General features: G+C 48.3%; 2 protein-coding genes across 4 annotated transcripts in view; one reads left to right on the top strand and one right to left on the bottom strand.

Annotated features, from left to right (window-relative positions):
* Positions 1 to 977: 977 nt before the first annotated feature.
* Positions 978 to 11,293, bottom strand: MINDY1 (MINDY lysine 48 deubiquitinase 1; the record flags this gene model as incomplete). 2 transcript variants are annotated; one of them, XM_080692479.1, is made up of 9 exons in its annotated part: positions 11,036 to 11,293; positions 10,327 to 10,384; positions 8,688 to 8,752; positions 7,629 to 7,787; positions 5,465 to 5,567; positions 4,165 to 4,307; positions 2,543 to 2,734; positions 2,189 to 2,338; positions 978 to 1,058 (listed from the first exon to the last, which is right to left on the bottom strand). In XM_080692479.1, the coding sequence occupies exons 1-9, from the start codon at positions 11,237 to 11,239 to the stop codon at positions 978 to 980; spliced, it is 1,155 nt and encodes a 384-aa protein (XP_080548605.1). In that variant the 5' UTR covers positions 11,240 to 11,293. The 2 variants fall into 2 exon arrangements, with proteins under 2 accessions (XP_080548605.1, XP_080548606.1); XM_080692480.1 differs by having other exon boundaries at positions 2,189 to 2,311.
* A 9,324-nt stretch (positions 11,294 to 20,617) lies between these two features.
* PRUNE1 (prune exopolyphosphatase 1) overlaps positions 20,618 to 24,515 on the top strand; it is a gene marked incomplete at both ends in the record, with an annotated part of 32,982 nt that continues 29,084 nt past the window's right edge. For both annotated transcript variants that reach the window (XM_080692327.1, XM_080692326.1), the window contains one exon: positions 20,618 to 20,656. In XM_080692327.1, coding sequence (XP_080548453.1) covers positions 20,618 to 20,656 — 39 coding nt within the window. The remainder of the gene's footprint in view (positions 20,657 to 24,515) is intronic.

Here is a 24,515-nt window from a genome sequence, read left to right as displayed (position 1 = left end):
GAGCTGGAGCTGGGCGTGGTGGCACATGTTTGTAATCCTAGCATTTGGGAGGCTGAGACAGGAGAATCACAGTTCACAGACAGCCTCAGCTACTTAGTGAGGCCCTCTGCAACTCAGTGAGACCCTGTTTCAAAATAAAGAATAAAAAATTGGGCAGAGGGTATAGCTCAGAGGTCAAATGCCTCTGGGTTCCATCCCCAGACCCGCAAAAAAAAAAAAAAAAAAAAAAAAATTGGCCTGGGATTGTAGCTCGGAGGTAAAATGCCCCTGAGTTCAATCCCTAGTGCCACAAAAAAATCAATCAATAGATAAAAATAAATTTAAAAATAAAAAGGGTTAGGGATGTAGCTCAGAAGTAGAATGCATCTAGGTTCAATCCCCAGGATTAAAAAAAAAATGCTAGGCTTTGTCTCCACCTGCTGGCCTTAGTAGAAACGACAGGCAGACAACTTCCTTCTACCTTTCCGCTCCTCTCCACCCCGAGTTTTGCATTCCTCAGATGGGTCAGATACTTAACCCCATTGCGACAAGGTAAGCCAAACAACAGATCTAAGGAATAAAGTTTTATTTCCAAACCCTTAGGAAAGAGTTACAAATAAAAGATATAGAAACCCAAATCAAACCATGAAACAGAGACAGGCCTCCTGGGTAGTAGTTAGGAGCCCCCAGGGATGAGGGATGGGTGGGGGGGGAGATAAAGCATTCCAGGTAGGAATCTTCCCGCTGGAGCCTGAGTGTGTGTGTTCACAGGACTGTTCTGGGAATGGGCGTTAGGGAGCAGAAATCTCCACCCACCTATCCACAGGATGGAGGAAGAGGAGGCACTGAGACGGCTCACAGTGACCTTGACATTCGCAGCCTGTGGGCAGCTTCACGCTCCATAAATAAGTTACCCTGCCTCTCTCAGGGGTCGAGGTGGTGGAGCTAATGAGCCCTAGCCTCTGAGAGAAGGAGGGCACGGGCAGTAGTTGTGCGAGCTATAGCAGAGTACAGTCTGACTCCTGCTTCGGCTTCGGCCGCCGCTCCCCGGCCAGGCGACCTGGTGTGGCTCCTCTTCCCTGTGTGGGATTAAACAACTGGTCACCCAACAAGATCACAAGAATGCCTGGAATCCCAGTACCTGGAAGGCTAACACAGGAGGATCCCTGGCTGGAAGCCAGCCTCTGCAATTTAGCCCTCAGATACTTAGTTTCCAAATAAAAAATGAAATAGGAGCCAGGCATCATGGCGCACACTTGTAATCCCAGTATTTGGGAGGCTGAAACCGGAGGATTGTGGTTCATAGACAGCTGCTTCAGCTACTGACTAAGGCCCTCTGCAACTTAGTGAGACTGTGTTTCAAAATGAAGAATAAAAAAATAGGGCGGGGATTGTAGCCCGGCGGTAGAATGCCCCTGGATTCCATCCCGAGACCCGCAAAATAAATAAACAAATAAATAAATAATAAAGCTGGGTATGGTGGCACATACTTGTCATCTCAGCATTTGGGAGTCAGAGACTGGAGGATCATGGTTTGAGGACAGCCTCAGCTACTTAGTGAGGCCCTTTGCAACTCAGTGAGACCCTGTTTCAAAATAAAAAGAATAAAAAATAGGACTGGGGGTATAGCTTGGAGGTAGAATACCTCTAGGTTCCATCCCCAGAACCGCAAAAGTAAATAAATAAATAAATAAATAAATAAATAAATAAATAAATAAATAAAATAACGGGGGTATAGCTCGAAGGTCCCCAAGTTCAATCCGCAATACCACACACTAAAATTAATTAATTAATTAATTAATTAGGGATGGAGTGTAGATTGAAGATAGAATGCCCTTGGGTTCAATTTCCAGCACCACCATCCTCCAAAAAATAAAAAAGCAGTGGGAACAGGGTAGGCCTGTAATCCGTACTTAGAGGCTAAGACAGGAGGATCACAGGTTTAAGGACAGCCTCAGCAATTTATCAAGGCACTCAACAACTTAACAAGCTCCTTAGCAAAACACAAAACAGAAAGGGTTAGGGATGTAGCTTTGAGGTAGAATGCCTCTGGGTTCAACCCCCCCAGTATCTAAAGCCAAAAACCAAACCAAGGGGTGGGGCCTTGCGTCCTTGCTAAGTGCAGTGCCCGTGCCTGCCTGCAGAGGGCCCACCTGGGGCAAGGGCGCCTGCAAAGTGCAGTTCCGAAGCCTGCCTGCAGAGGGCTCACCTGGGGCAAGGGCGCCTGCGCTTGCATGGGCTGGATGGCTTGCTGCTGCTGATACTCCTCTTGCTGAAGCTGCTGAGCCAGCTCCAGGTCACTGAGCTGGGAGCCCTGTGGGTGCTGCTGCTGCTGCAGGGACAGGGCAATCAGGTAGTCCTGGAGAGAACAGGAGTCACAGGGCGGACTTAGGCCCCAAAGGAAGGGATTTGGGCAAAAAGTTTCCAAACCAGATCTGCTTTCAAGTCTTCTAGTTCCTTCTCCCTCCAGAGTAAAAGGCATGGCCCAGTGTATTCCGCGGTGTCAGAAGATGCCCAGCGGGCAAGGAGAGGGCCGGGGGTATAGCTCTGAGGATCCACACACCTGGTCTACCTGCAGCTGCTTCTCTGGGGAGCCACCCCCGCCTTCTGCTCCGGGCTCCTTGCCCAGGGAATGGCTCAGGCGGAAGTCAGAGTCACAAAAGCAGCTGTCCCCATCCACATTGTGCAGGCTCTCCCATACCACCTGCTCCTCCTGCAGGAAACCCTGGTCAGTGACCAACAGGTACAAGTGGCTCTGCAAAGACAAAACAGACCGGTGGACAGGTGACGCACAGGCAGCTTGCTGCCCAAATCATCTGAGATGCATGCTACCTCCAAGCTACACCCCAGCCCTATTTTTATTCTTTTTCTTTTCTTTTTTTTTTTTTTTTTTTTTGCGGGTCTGGGGATGGAACTCAGAGGCCTTGACCTCTGAGCTACACCCCCTACCCTATTTTTCATTCTTTATTTTGAAACAGGGTCTCACTAAGTTGCTGAGGGCCTCATTAAGTAGCTGAGGCTGTCCACGAACCGCAATCCTCCCATCTCAGCCTCCAGAATGCTGGAATTACAAGTGTGTACCACCACACCTGGCTATATTTTTTTTATTTTGAAACAGAGTTTCAAACCAGGCGTGGTGGCACACACCCAATACTGGGATTCCAGGCACATACCACTGCACCCTGCTTTCTCACTCTATTTCCCATGGTTCTCTCCTGATGGCAATGAGAATAAATTCGTCAGGAACCAAAGACCTCTCCCTTCTCAGTTACTAGAGAATTGGGGCGATTCCTAACTCTGGGAGATTATGGTGTTGTTCAGCAGCTCGCTGTCCCTTTCTGGAAGAGATTACAGCTTTCTGTCCCACGGGCAGCAAGCCTCGTGGCTTGGCCTGGCCGGGGAGATGTGAGCGGGAATGGCATATCATTGGAGGCAGAAGCACTGAGTGCATAGTGTCCATCTCCTTCCTGCACAGAGTGCAGATAAAGGCTCTTTTGTCAGTCTGGATCCGAGAGGGACGTTGCTGTGGGACAGAACATAGGCAGGCCGCAGTGGGTGAGCAGTGTGTGGGAGAAGCCAGCGTTTACTGTGCAAACCACAAGGATTTTGTTTTGTTTGGGGTTTGTTTTTTTTGTGTGTGGCATGGGGGGGAGGTACTGAGGATAGAACCAGGGCCATTCTATCTCCAGCTCTATTTAATCCTTTATTTTTATGTTTAATTTAATTTTATTTGCGGGTCTGGGGGTAGAACTGTGATCCTCTAGTCTCAGCTTCCCGAATGCTGGGATTACAAGTGTGTGCCACCACGCTTGGCTACTTTTTTATTCTTTATTATTATTTTTTTTTTGTGTGTGGGGGGGGTACTGGGGGTGGAACCCGGGGCTTTTCTACCTCCAGGCTATACTTCCAGACCTATTTTATACTTTACTTGGAAACAGGGTCTCACTAAGTTGCTGAGAGCCTCACTAAGTAGCTGAGGCTGGCTTCGAACCTGTGTGATCCTCCTGTCTCAGCCTCCCAAGTGCGGGGATTACAAGCGTGCGCCACCACGCCCGGCTAAAAACCACAAGAATTTTAAGGATCATTTGTTACTGCAACTCAACCTACCTTATCCTGACTTAAACACCAGAAAGAGCAAGGGGGAATGACAGCGCTCCAACCCCCCCACCTCCAAACCCTCATCACCTTGTGCTTAGTCAGGGTGCTAAAGTGGTTGTTTCGAAAAAAGACGCTAAGTTCACCCTCCTTGGCAGTTGCTGTAAGTTCACACAGGCCGTGGTAGGTTAGCTGCGCCGCCGTGGTCTCCAGGAACTGCTCCGCGATCAAGCCTGCCCAGGACACAGGTCGGGGAACTTGGCTTCAATCCAAAGTCCATGAGGGAAAAAGGGAGGGCTGGGGGAGGTGGCTGAGTGGTAGAGCTCTTGCCTAGCATGTAGGAAGCCCAGGGCCCAGCAAAACCAATTAAAAACACAAACCAACAAGCAACCAAAGTCCAAGCTAGGAAGGGTCATCCAAATAGCTCCTGTCAAGAGCACCCTGAGTCCAACCTTCTGAAATCCTTTCTTTCTTTCTATTTTGTGTGTAAGTGTGCTGGGGATTGAACCCAGTGCCTTGTGTGTGCTAAGCATGCCTTATCCATGCCCTCTCCCACTGAGCTACACTCCCAAGCTGCTTCTTTTTTACCCCCCCCCCCATAGGGTACTAGGGATCGAATCCAGGGGCATTCTACCTCCAAGTTACACCCTAGCCCTATTTTTTATTCTTTTTTTTTTTTTTTTTTTTTTTTTTTTTTTTTTTTTTGGTACTGGAGATGGAACCCAGGGGATACTCCCAGACCTATTTTATATTTTTAATAGGAAACAGGGTCTCACTAAGTAGCTGAGGCTGACTTCGAATCTGCTCAATCCTCCTGTCTCAGCCTCCCAAGTACTGGGATTACAAGTGTGCGCCACCATGCCCAGATCTTTTATTTTTTTTATTTTTATTTTTTTTAGGTGGTGGTACTGGGGTTCCCGGAAACCTTCTACCTCCGGGTTACACTCCCAGACCTATTTTTATACTTTTTTATTTGAAAACAGGGTCTCTTAAACTAGCGCGGCTGGCTTTGAACCTGCGCGATCTTCCTGTCTCTGCCTCCCAAGCACGGGGATTACAAGCGTGCGCCACCACGCCCAGCTATTCTTTATATTTGAACAAGAAAAAGCAGATACTAGCCGGATGTGGTGGCGCACGCTTATAATCCCAGCATTCGGGAGACTGAGACCGGAGGATCACGGTTCGCAGACAGCCTCAGCTACTTAGTGAGGCCCTCTGCAACTCAGTGAGACCCTGCCTCAAAATAAAGAATGAAAAACAGGGCAGGGGGTGTAGCTAGACCCGCAAAAAAAAAAAATAAAACAAACAAAAAAAAAAAACCAGAAAAAGCAGATACTAAGCGCCCTTCCTCCCTTCCTTCTCGCAAGACTGGAGGGAGAAGGGGTGTCACCTTCTGTCACCAGGTTGGGGTCGCTGGAATGTTGGCAGGTGATGATCTTCTCTACCAGTTGGTTGTAACTGAGATTCCCAACTGCACTCACAGCCTCTGGACTCTGCACGGGGAGTGGGGGAGGGGTCAGTTCTTCTTGTGCGTGTGTGGTATTCTACCTCCGAGCTATATCTCCAGCCCTATTTTATTCTTTTTTTTTTTTTTTTTTTTTTTTTTTTTTGCGGGTCTGGGGATGGAACCCAGGGGCATTTGACCTCTAAGCTACACCCCCAGCCCTATTTTTTATTCTTTATTTTGAAACCGGGTCTCACTGAGTTGCAGAGGGCCTCACTAAGTAGCCGAGTCTGTCCGCGATCCTCCGGTCTCAGCCTCCGGAATGCTGCGATTACAAGCGTGCGCCACCACATCCGGCTTGTTCTTTATTTTGAATAGGGTCTCACTAAGTCGCAGAGGGCCTCACAAGGTGCTGAGGCTAGCCGCAAACCTGCAATCCTCTTTTCTCAGCTGCCCAACAGCTGGGATGACGAATGTCCTGTCCGCCACCACGCCCAGCTGGGGTCAGTTCTTTTAAGGAAGGAAATGAACCAAGCCCACAGGATTGCAATGCTGTGATCAAAGGGTCCTGAACTCTTGATGTCTAAAGAACTGATCTTCTTTGCTTGAATTAGAATGCTATCCCCAGCCGAGTGTGGTGGCGCACGCTTGCAATCCCAGCATTCGGGGGGCTGAGACCAGAAGATCACGGTTCGCAGACAGCCTCAGCTAATTAGTGAGGCCCTCTGCAACTCAGTGAGACCCTGTTTCAAAATAAAGAATAAAAAATAAGGCAGGGTGTGTAGCTTGGAAGTTGAATGCCCCTGAGTTCCATCCCCAGACCCGCAAAAAAAAAAAAAAAAAAAAAAAAAAAAGAATGTTATCCCCAAGCTAGGCTCAGTGGCTCATGCTTATAATCCCAGTACTTGGTGGCTGAGACAGGAGAATCACAGGTTCGCAGGCAGCCTCAGCAGCTCAATAAGGCTCTCAGCAACTTAGGGAGACCCTGTTTTCAAATTAAAAAAATAGGTCTGGGGGTGTAGTCCAGTTTGAAGCCTCTGGGTTCCATCCCCTGTACCACACACACACACACACACACACACACACACACACACACACACACACAAAGAATGCTATCCCCGAGCCAGGCATGGTGGTGCCGCTTGTAATCCCAGCATTCAGGAGGTTGAGACAGGAGGATTTGTGGTTCGTGGCCAGCCTCAGCTACTTAGGCCCTTTGCAACTCAGTGAGACCCTGTTTAGGTAGAATGTCCCTGGGTTCCATCCCCAGTACCACTAAAGAAAAATAAAATAGGGCTGGGAGTGTAACTCAGAGGTAAAATACTCCTGGGTTCAACCTCCAGCACCAATGGTAAAAAAGCAAAGCAAAGAAAAGAAAAGAATACTCCCCCCCAAAGAATTTAAAATTCAAGAAATTCTGCACTAGGTCCAGTCTTTTATTCCGCAAACATGGATCCTCCTGTTTCAGCATCCCAAATGCTGGGATTACAAGCGTGCAGCACCACACCCGGCTAGGTCCAGCTTTTTTTTTTTTTTTTTTTTTTTTTGGTGGTACTGAGGGTGGAACCCAGGGGCTTTCTACCTCCGGGATATATACTCCTAGACCTTTTTTTTTTTTTTTTTTTTTCAGGTCTGGGAATGGAACCCAGGGGCATTCAACCTCTGAGCTATACCCGCTGCCCTATTTTTTATTCTTTATTTTTTTTTGAAACAGGGTCTCACTGAGTTGCAGAGGGCCTCACTAAGTAGCTGAGGCTGTCGGCAAACTGAGATCCTCCAATCTCAGCCTCCCAAATGCTGGGATTACAAGCGTGCACCACCTAGCCCGACTTCAGACCTATTTTATATTTTATTTGGAAAAAGGGTCTCACTAAGTTGCTGAGAGCCTCACTAAGTAGCTGAGGCTGGCTTCGAACCTGTGTGATCCTCCTGTCTCTGCCTCCCAGCACAAGGATTACAAGCGTGCGCCACCATGCCTGGCTAGGTCCGGCCTTCAAATCCTATTTTCCTCCCAAACCAATCTAATTCCCACTTCCCTAATCCCCACTTCTCAAAATGTTGCCTCGTTTGTGTTAGTTTGAGCTGGGTCAGGTTCCCCCACCCCACTCACCTGTGGATCAACGAGCCAGCCATGGTACAGAGGAATGCCTAGTAGGTCAAAGACACTGCATTCAGGTGTGTACTCAAAATCAGAGACTCCTGTGAATCGCACATTGACATCTAGACCTGTGGCTAGTTTCGGTAGCACGGTCATTGCATCGTCCACATTCTGGGGACAGAAAAGAGAACGATGAGCTGGGCGTGGTGGCACATGCCTGGAATCCCAGTGCTTGGGAGACTGAGACAGGAGGATCACAAGTTCGAGACCGGCTTCAGCAACTTAGCAAAACCCTTTGCAATGTAGTGAGATCCTGTTTCCAATTAAAAAAAAAAATTTAAAGGGTGGAGCTGGGGGTGGAGCTCAGTGGTAGAATACCCCTGGGTTCAATTATGTAGTATGAAAGAAGAAAGAAAGAAAGAAAGAAAGAAAGAAAGAAAGAAAGAAAGAAAGAAAGAAAGAAAGAAAGGAGGGAGGGAGGGGGGGAAGGAAGGAAAGAAAGAATGAGAGCGAGGAAGGAAGGAAGGAAGGGAGGGAGGGAGCTGGGCGTGGTGGCGCACTCGTGTAATCCCAGCATTCAGGAGGCTGAGACAGGAGAATCGCGGTTCACAGCCTCAGCTACTTAGTGAGGCCCTCCGCAACTTAGTGAGACCCTGTTTCAAAATAAAGAATAAGCTGGGCGTGGTGGCGCATGCTTGTAATCCCCGCGCTTGGGAGGCAGAGACAGGAGGATTGCGTAGGTTCAAAGCCAGCCGCGCGTGCTGGCTTAGGAGACCCTGTTTCCGAATAAAAAAGTATAAAAAATAGGTCTTGGAGTGTAGCCCAGAGGTAGAAGGGCTTCCAGGAACCCCAGTACCACCAAAAAAAAAAAAAAAAAAAAGAATTAAAAAAAATAGGGCAGGGGGTGTAGCTTGGAGGTCAAATGCCCCTGGGTTCCATCTCCAAACCCGCAAAAAAAAAAAAAAAAAAAAAAAAAAAGAAGAGGAAGGAAGGAAAAAAGGATTTTCTCCATAGCTCTAGCAACTCCTTAAAAACCAGCAAGCCCCTAAGTCCGCAGACCTCTTGCCTCACCTGCTGAAAATTGAGCTGAAGTCCCTCTGACTTCTCCTGGGGCTTGATGGACAGGAGGCAGTTTCCTGTAAGACAGGTCTCTTATCAACTTACCCCACAACTGTCCCCAAAACTTAGCTTCCTCTTGTCCTGCAGAACCGGGGTAATGTCACAGGACCACACATTTTCAGAGCTGGGAAAGACCTTAGAATCTAATCCAAACCTCTCATCTTTCAGAGGAAGAAATAGGTTTATAAAAGTGAAGTGGCTGCCGGGCGTGGTGGCGCATGCTCTAATCCCAGCATTTGGGAGGCTGAGACAGGAGGATTACGGTTCACGGATAGTCTCAGCTATTTTGTGAGGCCCTTTGCAATTTAGTGAAACCCTGTTTCTTTATTTTATTTTATTCTTTGCCGGTTTGGGGATGGAACTCAGGGGCATTTGACCTCCAAGATACAACCCCTGTCCTATTTTTTGCTCTTTATTTTGAAACAGGGTCTCACTAAGTTGCAGAGAGCCTCACTAAGTAGCTGAGTCTGTTCGCGAAGCGTGATCCTCCGGTCTCAGCCTCCTGAATGCTGGGATTACAAGCGTGTGCCACCACGTCCGGCTATTTTATTTTATTTTAAAAGGGTCTCACTAAGTTGCTGAAGGTCTCTGCTGGCCTTGATCCTCCTGTCTCAGCCTCCCAAGCACTAGGATGACAGGCGTGCGCCACCACGCCGAGCCATGACCCTGTTTTAATATAAAGAATAGCCGGGCGTGGTGGCGTGCGCTTGTAATCCCCGCGCTTGGGAGGCAGAGACAGGAGGATCGTGCAGGTTCGAAGCCAGCGCTGGCTTAGGAGACCCTGTTTCTAAATAAAAATGTAAAAATAGGTCTGGGAGTGTAGCCTGAAGGTAGAAAGGCTTCCAGGAACCCCAGTACCACCAAAAAAAAAAAAATGTATATGTATATATATATATATATATATATATATATAATAAAAAATAAGGCTGGGGGTATAGCTCAGAGGTAGAATGCCCCTGGGTTCCATCCTCAGCCTTGCAAATTAATTAATTAATTAATTATTAAAAATTAAAAATTAAAAGTGAAGTGGCGCCAGGCATGTTGGTGCACGCTTATAATCCCCGCGCTTGGGAGGCGGAGACAGGAGGATCGCGCAGGTTCGAAGCCAGCCATGCTGGCTTAAGAAACCCTGTTTCCAAAAATTAAAAAAGTATAAAATAGGTCTGGGAGTGTAGCCCGGAGGTAGAAGGGCTTCCAGGAACCCCAGTACCACCAAAAAAAAAAAAAAAAAAAAGTGAAGTGGCCACCCAAGGCCACGTACACAAGCTAAGGGCAGGGACCAAGGGTGTAGCTCAGTGGCAGAGCACTTGCCTAGCATGCTTAAGACCATGGGTTTGATCTCCAGCCACACACACACACACACACACACACACACACACACACACACACACACAATCTAAGGGCAAAATGGATGCTACAACCCAGGCCACCTGGTCCCTGGACCTTTGCTTTTTATTCTCCAGCACAGCAGAGACACTCCACTGACTCTTGCCCTTCCTGCCACCTCAAAGCCCCCAAAAGTTTGGATTTCTGGATGGGTGGGTTGTTCTGGAACCCCGGGGGGATTCCTCGTTAAGGCCCAGGCACTCACCAAGATGGGCCATGAGCTCATCGGACGTGATCATTTCCTTCTGGGGGGGCAGCTTCACCTGGAGGGAGAGACCAGCCATCGTGTGCGCGTCCTCCCTCAGAGAGCAGAGGGGAGGCCGAGGCTGGCAGTGCAGGTCTGCAATCGCAGGACTTGGGAGGTTAAGATCATCAGAGGATCTCGGGTTCAAGCTAGCCTCGGCAATTTAATAAGACTCTGTTTCAAGAAATGAAGGCAGGAAGGGAGGCAGGGAGGGGGATCCACTGAGAGCAGAATGGGGAAAAAAAAGGCCTGAAACCAGAGCAAGGGAAATCAATGAGAAATGCTACAAGGAGCCCCCATTGGCTAGAGAGGAGGAGAGACAGGGGCAGGACAGAATAATCTGGAAAGCTTTGATTAGTTTGAGAAAACCAGGATGATGGAGGAGGGTCAGGGAAGGGTACTCCTCAGTATTTTCTTTCTTTCTTTCTTTTTGCAGTACTAGGGATGGAACCCAGGTACATTCTACCTCCGAGCGACACCCCTCAGCCCTATTTTTTATTCTTTATTTTGAAACAGGGTCTCACTGAGTTGCAAAGGGCCTAAGTTGCCGAGGCGGGCCTTGAACTCCCTGCGATCCTCCTGTCTCAGCCTCCTGAATGCTGGGATTACAAGCGTGCACCCCCACGCCCGGCTCCCCAGTATTTTCAGAGCCTCCTCTGCACTCTCTTACCTTCCACTGAAGAAAGAGGATGTTCATGATGGCCAGGAGAGGGCAAGGGCCGTTCGTGCTCTGGGTGATGACGGGGGTCCGTTCTCCTTTCCAGGGAATCCACTTTACACAGTAGAAATCAAGCTCAGGCTGCCGGGTTCTGGGGGACTGGGGGGGCTCCTGGGGCCTGGAGTACGCCCCTATTGTCTCTACCTCAGGTGACATCCTACAGGCCGGCTCAAGTTGATTTGAGCTGGCTTCAGAAGGAGGGCACTCCAGGTTCTCTGAGCCCTGGTCGGGCCGTGCAGCCTGGCCTCCTGGCTCCTGTCCTCCAGCCACCCGGGCAGCACACTTGGCATCCGGGTCCTGAGGGTGCTTGGCTGGTCCCGATGGTTCCAATGGCACCTCTTGGTTTTCAGCGCTGACTGCTTCTGCAGCCCCGGCCTTATCAGGGGCTGTCTGTTCCAGCTGAGGGTGTTCCATGGTGGGAAAGGGTCAAGGAAGGGCACCGTCACCGTGTCCTGACCTCAGGGGCCCTGCCTAAGACAGTCTTGGGGTGCAAAAGAGCCCTGTCCAAGAAGATGGCAGACCTGGAAAACCAGTGACCCAGACAAGTCTTGGAAACCGTCGTATGGGAAGCTGGCTAGTGTCTTCACATCCCTCGTGGCTCTTAGGAGCGCGGACTCTTCTCAGCTTGTGCAAAAAGAAGGAATGGGGCTGAGCTCTAACTCGGGACCAGGTGGGACCGAGGGTGCCTCAGGGTTCCTGGCTTGAGAAGGGGGGTTTCGGTGAGACTGCAGAATCGAGTGGAGCCAGCTTTCCTGAAACAGAGAATGACCAAGAATGAAGAAAAGATGGAGAGAAAGACAGAGTGAAAAGGAGAAGGGCGACGAAAAGAGATGAAAAAAGAAATGTTAAATCAAGCCTGGTGGCACAGGCTTGTCATCTCAGTATTTGGGAGGCTGAGACAGGAGGTTCCAGGTTCCAGGTTTAGGGACAGCCTCAGCTACTTAGGCCCTTTGCAGCTCAGTGAGACCCTATTCAAAAATAAAGAATAAAAATAGGAGTCGGGTGTGGTGGCGCACACTTGTAATCCCAACATTCGGGAGGATGAGACCGGAGGATCACGGTTCGCGGACAACCTCAGCTACTTAGTGAGGCCCTCTGCAACTCAGTGAGACCTGGTTTCAAAATAAAGAAATAAAAAATAGGGCTGGGGGTATAGCTTGGAGGTAGAATGTCCCTGGGTTCCATCCCAGGTACCTCAAAAAAAAAAAAAAAAAAAAGGAAAAAAAGAGAAAAAAGAATAAAAAATAGGGCTGGGAGTATAGCTCGAAGGTGGAATGCCCCTGAGTTCCATCCCCAGTACCGCAAATAAAATAAAATAATAATAATTAATAATTAATAATAATAATAATAAAAAAGCCGGGCGTGGTGGTGCACACTTGTAATCCCAGCATTCAGGAGGCTGAGACCTGGAGGATCGTGGTTCGAGGACAGCCTCAGCTACTTAGTGAGGCCCTCTGCAACTCAGTGAGACCCGGTTTCAAAATAAAGAATAAAAAATAGGGCAGGGGGTATAGCTCGGAGGTCAAATGCCCCTGGGTCTCATCCCCAGACCCGCAAAAAAACACATCATCATCATCATCATCATCATCATCACAACAACAACAACAAACTGGCCGGGCATGGGTGCATGCTTGTTATCCTAGTACTTGGGAGGCTGAGACAGGAAGATCCCAGGCCCTCTGCAACTTAGTGAGACTCTGTTTCATAATTTAAAAAAATAGATCTGGGGGTATAGCTCAGAGATACTGTCCCTGGGTTTAATCCCCAGTACCACACATAATAAATAAATAAAAATAAACTAGCATGGTGGCATGTCGGCTGTAATCCCAGTACCTGGGAGACTGAGACAGGAGGATTGCAGGTTCAAGGCCAACCTCAGTAATATAGCAAGACTCTCAGAAACCTAGCAAGACAAATTTTTTAAAAGGGCTGGGTGTGTAGCTCAAAAGTAGAATATCCCAAGGTTCAATCCCTAGTGCCACAAAAGGAAAAAAAAAAGAAAGAAAAAAAGAGGGTCTTTTGATGACTATTTATTTATTGTGGTACTGGGCATTGGAACCAGGTTTATTCTACCTCTGAGCTACATCCCCAGCCCTCTTTTACTTTTTTTTTTTTTTTGAAAAAAGTTCTCAAAGCCGGGCATGGTGGCGCACACTCGTACTCCCCGCGCTTGGGAGGCAGAGACAGGAGGATTGCTCAGGTTCAAAGCCAGCCTTGCTAGTTTAAGAGACCCTGTTTCCAAATAAAAAATTTCTGGGAGTGTAGCCCAGAGGTAGAAGGGTTTCCAGGAACCCCAGTACCACCAAAAAAAAAAAAAAAAAAAGAAAAGAAAAAGAAAAGAAAAAGAAAAAAGGTCTCACTAGGTTGCTGAAAGATTTACTACTTGCTGAGGCGCTCCTGGAACCTGCGATCCTCCTGTCTCAGCCTCCTGAGCACCAGGATAACAAGCCTGTGCCAACACGCCCGGTTTACCTGGCCTTTTAAAAGGCATCACATCAATAACTCACACCACAGCTGGGACAGGAGTCATTCCTTCACACCCCGCCCCATTCAGAGAGAATCCTGAATACACGGGCTGCTGACATCCTTAGGCAAACCTCCCTGCCTCACCCCAAAGAGCACGGTCACAGTGTGGTTTGCCTGGCTTGCTGGTGAGGAAGGGAAGTCTTTCTTCTCCTAGCGAGTCCACTGAACCTTACACAATCACAGACCACAGCAAAAAGGTCTTAGGGGAGGCTTCCTGGAGGCTGGAGAGGGAAAATGTAGGTCATAAGAACTTGAATCAGAGATGGTTCTGATACACCGGGCGTGGTGACTCAGGCTTGTAATCCTAGTACTTGGGACGCTGGGACAGGAGGATCACAGGTTCCAGGACAGCATCAGCAAGTAGTGAGACTCATCAACCTAGCCGGACCCTGTTTCAAAATAAAAAAATAAAATAAAATAAAATAGGGTTGGGGGTGTAGCTTAAAGAAAGAATGCACCTGGGTTCCATCCCCCGACCCGGAAAAAAAAAATTCTTCCAGTAAGCCTCCCCACCCCCCTTTTTTTGCAGTGCTAGAGATTTAATCCAGGGCTATTTCTTCTCTGTTCCTCTTTGTTTCCCAAACTGTCCATGGCCAGGGATACTCCTTCGTCCACTATTTATATGGAAGACAAAAATGCTATTTATTGGTTTACATAAAACATACGCCCTTATATTCATCTACCCATGTGTATTTTTTAGGGGGGTTGGTACTAGTGATGGAAGCCAGGGTCATTCTACCTCTGAGCTATATCCCCCCCACCTTTATTTTTTTATTTAGAAACAGCCTAGCTAAGTTGCTGCGACTGGCCTGAACCTGGATCCTCCCGTCTCAGCCTCCCAAGGACTGGGATTATAGGCGTGCACCACTGAGCCTGATGTCAGAAATTAGACAGAAATCCTGTTTTCTCTCTAGCTTCCTAAGATTATACTTTTTTCTTGTGAACCCGCAGGAATTGAGGCCTGGGAGAAAAGATTGAAAGACAGAAGAGTTACTCAAATAAAATACACCAAGCAGGGTGTGGTGGAACACACCTGTAATCCCAGTACTTGGGAGGGCTGAGACAGGAGTAGTACAAGTTTGTGACTAGCCTCAGCTGCTTGGTGAGGCCCTCTGTGACTTAGTGAATAAAAGAATAAAAAAGGGCTGGGGTATGGCTCAGAGGTAGAATGCCCTGGGTTCCATCCCCAGCATGAAGAAAAAAAAAAAATATATATATATATATATGTAAAATTTATGCTAGCTGCATTTTATTTACATGTTCTTAATTGAGAATCAGAGCAGCAAATATTACAATTTTTCTTCTCTTTCCTTTCTTCCTCCCCTCCCACCTGGCACTTCTAATGAGACTTGAAGCCCTGGCAGAGATAGGGACAAGTTTAAAAAGTTTAAAGAGGTGTATTCATTTCGAGTCACCCCTCCATGCCAGTCTGGTATGGAGCTGTATTTCTATTTTCTGTAATTCTATCTTTCTAATAAACTTTAAATTTTCAAAAAAATAAAAAATAAAAAATAAATAAAAAGCTTAAAGAAAAGCTGGACGTGGTGGCACATGTCTGTAATCCCAGTACTTCGGAGGCTGAGACAGGGGGATCCCAGGTTCTCGGCCAGCCTCAGCTACATAGTGAGACTCTCATCAACCTAGTGAGACCCTGTTTCAAAATAAAAATAAGTGCCAGGCGTGGTGGCGCACGCTTGTAATCCTGGGGCTTGAAAGGCGGAGACAGGAGGATTGTGCAGGTTCAGAGCCAGCCTCACTGGCTTAAGAGACCCTGTTTCCAAATAAAAATATAAAATAGGTTTGGGAGTGTAGCCTGGAGGTAGAAGGGTTTCCAGGAACCTCAGTACCACCAAAAATAAAATAAAATAAATAAAAATAAAAAATAAAATAAAATAGAGCTGAGGTTGTAGCTGAGAGGTAGAATGCCCCAGGGGCTCAATCCTCAGTCACACACACACACACACACACACACACACACACACACACACACACCTTGAAAAAAGGCAGGGCTCATTTTCTGCCCTGTGCTAGAAATGATCAATAATTAAGTGGGGGCTGGGAAGAGCAGGCTGGAGGGATGATCTCAAAGCAGCCAGGAGCTAAGCCCCGAGACAGTGGGGTCCCCAGAGAATCTGGGCAGCGCTAAGTGGCCTAAGCCTTAAGAGGCAGGCGGAGGTGGAAGAGGGAGCTTTTGCCCTGTAAGGCACACTCCTGCGGCAGGGGCATGGACTATTTCAGAGTGGAAAAGGAGGGTACTCAAGCAAATCAGAATTTCTTTTCTTTCTTTCTTCTTTCTTTCTTTCTTCCTTTCCTTTCTTCTCTTTTTAGTTCAAGTCCCATACTTTTTTTTCTCTCCAGCTGGAATTAGCCTCTGGTGGCAGTCCAGGGAGTTCACACAGCCCCGGCACCTACCTCCTGGGTGACGGTAAATAGCCAGAGTGGGGGAAGCGTATAAAATAGGTGTGTAGCTTCAAGAAGGCACCCCCGCGGGAACTCATCCCTTGTCGTCCCATCCCAATCTCCTTCTGTCTGACCCAAGTCTTCACTGCAGCAATGGTTAGACGAATCCCCCATCCCCAAAGCCCCGCGCGGCGTCCGCTCGCCCTCGCCCCCGGGGAGAGGGGGAGGGCTCGGCAGCGAGGAAGAAATGCCGGGACCGGGGGAGAAGCATCTCTTTAAGGGTCCCCGCTGCCTTAGCTCCTGGGGCGATCGGACTTGTAGAGACCCCCGATGGGAAGACAGACAGGTGTCACCCCACCCCCCAAAGCCGGAGAGAAGGGGAGTTGCGGCGGGAGCAGCGAGGACGGCCCAAACAAAGTTTTTACCTCAAGAAGTGGGTGCAGTTCCGGACCTGAGAAGCGGGGTGCAGCCGTGGCAGCCCGAGGAGGGGTGAGGACGGAGGGGGCGCAGGGTGGGCACCGGCTGCCAGGCTCAGCGCGGGGCCTGGGGCTGGGCAGCTGCTCCGGGCTCGAGTCCCGCGTGCACTCCAGGCCCTGGCGACCAACCGGTTCTCAAAGGAAGTTTGTGGTTTCTCTTGCTTCCTCTTTCTTGCTGTCTCTTTCCTCCATCGGGACAAAGAAAAAAAAATCAGTCAAGGACAAGCTCGGGGCAGGAGGAGGGACCTGCCCCGCGCTGGAGGGGTTCCACCGGGCTCGCTGACCCGGCCAGCAGCTCGGAGATCAGCAGAGAGGGGGAGAGAAACCACAGAAAAACAACAGCCCCTTTCTCCTGCCTCCGCCCGCCGCCGGAGGGACGGGGCGCTCGTGCCTCTCTGGTGAGAGCGGGGAAGAGCAGGCCCCTGGACAGCGGGAGGAGGGCGCTGGACAGAGCCGCTGGCCGCTCCCACCCGCGCAGGCCCTGGCTCTGGACCCCAGGGAGCAGGGCCGGCGAGCGGGACGCGCAGTTACTCACTGAAGGTCAGAAAGGAAAGGAAAGGAAGGAAAGGAAAGGAAAGGAAAGGAAAGGAAAGGAAAGGAAAGGAAAGGAAAGGAAAGGAAAGGAAAAAGAGAAGAGATCCTGGTCCTGTCTTCTGGAGTCCTCAGAAGGCTCCTTTCCAAGTCCCCCTCCATCCCTCTCTCTCTTTTAGTCAAGAAATACAACTGGCTGGGTCGCCCACCTGTTAATGCACGGGAAGGACTGGAAGGAGCTCCTGGCGCTGGGGGAGAGCAGAGGAGGGCGCCCCCAGAGGACCCAGAGGCGACCCCAGGCCCTGCACACCCTGGGTGTGTCCCGCAAGCCCACCTCAGGCCTCAGTGTCTCCTCAGTCGCCTCTCAGCTTCCAGTTTGGGGAGCAGGAAAAGCTGGTGTTAGCCCAGCGTGGTGGCGCCCCCCGTGCTTGGGAGGCTGAGACAGGAGGATCGCACAGGTTCGAAGCCAGCCTCAGCTACTTAGTGAGGCTCTCAGCAACCTAGTGAGACCCTGTTTCCAGATAAAGTATAAAAGAGGTTTGGGAGTATAGCCCGGAGGTAGAAAAGCCCCTGGGTTCCACCCCCAGTACCACACACACACACACACACACACAGAAAGAAAGAAAGAAAGAAAGAAAGAAAGAAAGCCAGGAGTGGTGGCACACGCTTATAATCCCCGCGCTTGGGAGGTGGAGACAGGAGGATCGTGCAGGTTCAAAGGACCCTGTTTCCAAATTTAAAAAAGTATATTAAAAAAGTAGGTCTGAGAGTGTAGCCCGGAGGTAGAAGGGTTTCCAGGAACCCTAGTACCAGAAGAAGAAGAAGAAGAAGAAGAAGAAGAAGAAGAAGAAGAAGAAGAAGAAGAAGAAGAAGAGAGAAAAAAAAAAAAGAAAGCAAGCTGGTGTGAGGCTGGTGGCAGGAAATAAAGGACTGGGTTAATTAATGAACAGTTGATGATGAAGGGACTTATTTATTTGTGTGTGTGTGGTACTGAGATGGAACTTGGGGCACTTTATCTCTAAGTTACATCCCTAGTCCTGTTGTGTTCATTTGTTTATTTGGAAAAGGCCTTGCTAAATAGTTGAGGGTCAGCTGGGCATGGTGGCACACTTGTAATCCCAGCATTCGGGAGGCCGAGACCGGAAGATACAGGTTCGCGGACAGCCTCAGCTACTTAGGTCCTCCGCAAATTAGTGAGACCCTGTTTCAAAATAAAGAATAAAATATAGAACTGGGGGTGTAACTCGGAGGTCAAATGCTCCTGGGTTCCGTCCCCAGACCCTGAAAAAAAAAATAGTCAAGGGTCTTGGTAAGTTGTTGGGGCTGATCTCCAACCTATGATTCTCTTATCTCAGCCTCCCTAAATTATAGGTATGCGCCACTGCCACCGTGTTTGCTTGGACCTTATTTTTTTTCTGCACTACCCTGGGGAGAGAAAGTAGCAGTCATCAGCTAGGCATGGTAGCACACACATGTAATCCTAGCTTTTGGGAGGCTGAGACAGGAGGATCATGGTTCAAGGACAGCCTCAACTTAGTGAGGTCCTTTGCAACTCAGTGAGACCCTGTTTCAAAATAAAGAATATAAAATAGGCCTGGGGGTGTAGCTTGGAGGTAGAATGCTGCTGGGTTCCATCCCCAGAACCGAAAAAAAAAAAAAAAAAAGAAAAAAAGTAGCAGTTATCAAAGGAAGTTATTAAGGGAAGTTTTAGAGGACCCTTCTGAAGGGTCCTCCAAACACTACTTACACCACTGCCCCAGGACGAGACTTCAAGAAAGTCTGAAAGGTGAAAGAGCGGTTTAATTAAGGGGGCAGAGAGAAAAGAGGCAAGGTTACAAGAGTCCAAGAAAGGCTTGAGGAAAGCACACTTGTCATCCCAGGACTTACAGGTTCCTGGCCATTCTCAGCAACTAGTGAGACCCTGTTTTTAAATAAAATATAAAATAATTCTGGGAGTATAGCCTGGAGGTAGAAAGCCCCTGGGTTCCACCCCCAGCAACGCAAAAAAAAAAAAAAAAAAAAAAAAAAAGAGGGGTTAAAGCTGGGTCAGTTCGGTAAAGGGGAGAATTTGATGGTGGTGCACACTTGTAATCCCAGTACTTGAGAGCCTGGGATAGGAGGATTACAGGTTCAAGACCAGCCTCAGTAACTTAGCGAGACTCTCAGCAACCTAGCAAGACCTGATGAGAAGTTACCCTGAAAATGCACCCAGCCCAGGAGTTGGGAACCAGAGGCTGAAAAATAAAAAGGGCCAAAGGAGCGAGGCTTGGTGTTGTAAGCTTGCAATCCCACTACTTGGGTGGCTGATACAGAAGAATCACAGGTTCAGGGCCAGCCTCAGCAATTTAGTGAGGCCCTCTGAAACTTAGTGAGACTTTTTTTTGTGTGTGTGTGGGTCTGGAACCCAGGGACATTCGACCTCCAAGCTACATCCCCTGCCCTATTTTTTATTCATTTTTGAGACAGGGTCTCACTAAGTTAGGGAGGGCCTCACTAGGTAGCTGAGGCTGTCTTTGAACCGTGATCCTCCAGTCTCAGCCTCCTGAATGCTGGGATTACAAGTGTGCACCACCATCTGGCTGAGACTGTTTAAAAAAAAAAGTAATATAGGGGCTGTGGGTGTAGCAAAGAAGTAGAAAGCTCTGGGGTTCAATCACCATTTGTAATACCAGTACTTAGGAGGCTGAGACCAGAAGACCACAGGTTTGAGGCCAGCCTCAGCACCTAGTGAGACCTTGTTTAAAAATAAATAAATAAATAAATAAAATTGGGCTGGGTTGGGGTATAGTTTGGAGATAGAATGCCCCTGGTATTACCAAAAAAAAAAAAAAAAAGGTGAGGGGAGAATTTGGGAAAAAGATGGGGAGCCATTTTGTCATGCTTGTGTGTGTGTGTGTGTGTGTGTGTGTGTGTGTGTGTGTGTGTATTAGTTACTGGAACTGAACCCAGGGACATTCTACCTCTGAGCTACACTCGGAGCCTTATTTTATTTTTTATCTTAAAGCAGGGCCTCGCTAGGTTGATAAGAGTCTCGTTACTTGCTGAATCTAAGGCTGTCCCCGAACCTGCGATCCTCCAGTCTCAGCCTCCCAAAGTACTGGGATTACAAGCGTGCACCACCACGCCCAGCCGCCATGCTTGTCATTTAAAATGTCAACCACATGCTTAGTGTGATACATGGGAAGATGCTATATTTCGCTTTTCTCTGTGAGAGGAAGAGCAGATGTCACAAAGATGGGTGCCCGTGACACATACACATTTGTGCGTCAAATCCCTCAGAAAATTCTTCTCTCAATTGTTGGGGCGTTCCGGGGCTTCTGGACTACGTTTCCCAGGCCGCCCTGCGCCACGCGCCTCCGCTTCCGGAGAGACGTCCCGTGAGCCTCTGGGCGCAGAGCTCCGCCTCCACCGCCGGGGGCGGGGCGACGTCGGGCTCCGGGGCGCCGGCTTACGCACTTCCTCCGGGGTCGGAGGCCGAATCGCTGTGGCGGGTTCGAGTCCTGCCTCCTCACTCCGGCCCCTGGCCCCGGAGTCTGGGCAGGGCGCGCTCGCCGGGTGACCGCTCGTCGGCGAGGGGCGACGGCATACCTTGGGCGTCACCATGGAGGACTTCCTGCAAGGTTGTCGAGCTGCTCTGCAGGTAACGGAGCATGGAGTCCTGGGAAGGACGGAGGTGCGGGACCCGGGGCGTGCGGGCGGCCGAGGTGGGGCCTGGGCTTCTCTCCCGGGGGCCTGCCCGAGCGGGGCGGGGGCCTGGGGCTCGGCCCCGCTGCAGGCCCCGCCGCAGGACCCGCGGAGTCCCTGCAGCAGGAGGACCCGGGCGACCCCACCCGCCCCTCCCGCAGGTCGGGCTCCCCAGGGCGTGTGGGACCAACCCGGACGCCCGCGGCATCCCTTGTGAATTGTGATTTCTCTCTGGCCGATCAAACTCTTTTCTAAATCTTGAAGATGGTCCCTGTTATACTTTAAATCTGTGTGGTTATTTATTTATTTATTTTTGCAGGACTGGGGATTGAACCCAGGGACATTCTCTCTCTGAGCCACACCCCCCTCGGTCCTATATTTTTGAAAATTAATTAATTTATTTATTTATTGTTGTCCTGAAGGTGGAACCCAGGGACTTTTCTACCTCCGGGCTACACTCCCAGACCTATTTTTTATTATTTTATTTTATTTTATTTTAATTTTATTTTTATTTTTGGTAGTACTGGGGGTGGAACCCAGGGGCTTTTCTACCTCCGGGCTATACTCCCAGACCTTTTTTTTATAGTTTATTTGGAAACAGGGTCTCACTAAGTTGCCGAGAGCCTCACTAAGTAGCGGAGGCTGGCTTCAAACCTGTGCGATCCTCCTGTCTCAGCCTCCCTAGTGCTGGGATTACACAGGTGTTTGCCACCATGTCCGGTTTAAATCCTTGTTTTTATTTCATAGTTATTATTATTATTATTGTTGTTGTTGTTGTTGTTGTTGACTCTGGAAGTTGAGCCCAGTGGCATTCTTCCTCGAAATTACACCCTCAGCCCTGTTTTTTTAATTTTTATTTGGAAACAGGGTCTCGCTAGGTTGATGAGAGTCTCAGTACTTGCTGAGACTCCCCTCCAAACTGCTATCCTGTTTGCTCGGCCTCCCCAGTACTTGGACTACTAGCAAGCCTAGCTTAAATGTGTGTTTTTAAACCAAACATACAGATTACATCTAGCATATTTGTTGACCCACAACCTGAACCTGCATTCCTTTGCCTCCAGGTGTGTCCCTTGGCATTAATGAATAAAAACTACGCATAAAATCCCCTTGCTTGAAAGGGATAAACAAAGTGTGTTTGGAGTCAAAACCCATAAGCATGCGTCTTGAATGCTTTGTAGCTTATTTTGGGTGCTTTCTGAGCCAGCTGGATTCTACCAGCTGTGCTGACTGGTCATGTAGCTTTAGGCAAAAAAAAAAAAAAAAAAAGCCACTCAGAAAAGGCTCCAGGAGGTCACCTGCCCCCCACTCTTAATCACACTTGTCACTGAAGAAATTCAGACTGATGCCTATGTGGCTATATCCTCCTTTTCTTTTTCTTTTCTTTCCTTTTTTTTTTCTTTCTTTTGCGGTACTAGGGATAGAACCTAGGGACATTCTACCTTGGGCTACACCCCTAGTCCTATTTTTTATTCTTTATTTTGAAACAGGGTCTCACTAATTTGCAGAGGGCCTCACTAAGTAGTTGAAGCTGGCTGCAAACCTGCGATCCTCCTGTCTCAGCCTCCCAAGTACTGGGATTACAAGTGTGCGCCACCATGCCCGGCTTTATGTCCTTTTTTTATTTTTATTTTATTTTTGGTGGTACTGGGGTTCTTGGAAGCCCTTCTACCTCCGGGCTACACTCCCAGACCTATTTTTTAATATTTTTTATTTGGAAACAGGGTCTCTTAAGCCAGCCCTGCTGGCTTCGAACCTGCGCGATCCTCCTGTCTCCGCCTCCCAAGCGTGGGGATTACAAGCATGCACCACCACGCCCGGCCATGTCCTTTTAGAACATCTTTAAATTTTTTAAATTTTGGTACTGGACATGGAACCCAGGGGTATTTTACCTCTAAGTGAAACCCCCCAGCCTTTTTTTATTTTGAAGTGAGATCTCTAAGTTGCTCACACTGTCCTTGAACCTATGATCCTTCTGTCTCAACTTTCTAAGAACTAGAATTACATATTTTCAGCACCTTACCCAGCCTTTTTGATAAAGGAGGGCTAATGTAGAGTTTTAATAACACCCTTCTAAGTGACTAATCTCTCTTTTCCACTATTTGGTGAAGGTCCCTTGGACCGGAAGTTTTACCAAAACAGTTTATTATTTATTTATTTATTTATTTATTTTTGCTGGACTGGGGATTGAACCCAGGGTTTCACAGGTGATAGGCAAGCACTCTGCCACTGACCTACACCTCCACCCTTGATTTAAGTTTTCTGTGTGTGTGTGCGCGCGCGCGCGCGCTGCTGGTGGTGGAACCCAGGAGCCTTCTACCTCTGGGCTACACCTCTGCACCTATTTTATATTTTATTTGGAAACAGGGGCTTACTGAGTTGCTGAGAACCTCACTATGTTGCTGAGGCTGGCTTTGAACCTGTGACCTTCCTTTCTCAGCCTCCCAAGTACTGGGATTACAAGCGTGCATCATTTAAGCTGTTTTTAGCTAAAGGAGTAGAATGCATCATCAACTTAGTGAGATTTCCAAATAAGATAAAATCAGGATGGGGGTGTAGCTCGAAGGTAGAATGCCTCTGGGTTCCATCCCCAGTACAAAAAAAAAGTACAAAAAGAATCTGAAATGAAAAAGATAAAGATTCTTTTTCTTCTTTTCTCTGCACTCAGTTCCTCAGAGGTCACCCTGTTATATTTCTAGTGTAAAGAAACATGATTTAGCCAGATAAAACATGGAATTGTGAATGCTAGGCTTTTGCACTGGACTGAGACAGCTGATAATCCTGTTGATACTGGATATCTCTGTTGATACCATATTTATAGCGTGTGATAGCAGAGGAATTTTCTATAGCCACAATGATAGTCATATGCTCTGTTTAAAAGAAATCCTATTTAACTAGATGTCCTATTCCAGATGACTCATCTCTCTTGGGGTGGGGCTGCATTCAAGTTCAGGTGTTTATCTGGGAACCTTCTTAGAAGCCTTTGGGTAAGGAATTGTATACACTTCTCAGGTGTATACAATTAGAAATGTGCAGTCCTGGCCTCAGTATCAGTCCCGCTTTCTCTGCTGGGAGGGTTTGTCTCTCTCTGGCTCTTTATCTTTTTTTTTTCTCCCTCATTAACTATTTTATGGAGTAGTTATCAGACCAATTTCAGCTACAGAAGGGAAGTGGTTTACTTTGCCAGCCTTAACCCCCTTCCCTGCCCCATATTGAGGCCACAGAGAAAACATCAGGATGAGTCATTTCAACTAGTGGGTCTCTTTAGGGAAAAAAAAAGTATATATTTACTTGTGGCTCTCAGATTGTATTTCCATCGGCAGCTCGGGTTTCTTCCTGCTGTTAAGTGTAGCTATATTTTCCCTGAACTCTTCCTCTGATGGTCAGAAAACTAAGGCCATTTGGCCTGTGCTTTCGGCAGATGGGGGATGGGTCAGAAGTTAAGAAATACACTAATTACCAGGGCATGATGTTGCAAGCCTGTAATCCCAGTTTCTCAAGAGCTGAGGCAGGAGGATCACAAGTTCAAGGCAGCCTGATCAACTTAGCAAGACGCTGTCTCAAAATACAAAATCAAAAGAGCTCGGAATGTAGCTCAGTGGAAAGAGTGCTTTTCTAGTATGTGCAAGGCCCTGGGCTCAATACCCAGTACTACACAAAATAAAAATTAAAAAGAATTACACAAGCAGGTGTGGTAGCCCATGCTCATAATCCTGTACTTGGGAGGCTGAGACAGGAGGATTGCAGGTTCGAGGCCAGCCTTAGCAATTTAGTGAGACCCTCCTCAACTTAGACCCTGTTTCAAAAATATAAAAGAG

Source organism: Muscardinus avellanarius (assembly GCF_963383645.1).
Source record: "Muscardinus avellanarius genome assembly, chromosome: 3".
In the NCBI taxonomy this organism is placed as follows: Eukaryota; Metazoa; Chordata; class Mammalia; order Rodentia; family Gliridae; genus Muscardinus; species Muscardinus avellanarius.
The sequence above is the reverse complement of the archived record's forward strand: the minus strand, read 5'-3'. Positions and strand labels throughout refer to the sequence as shown.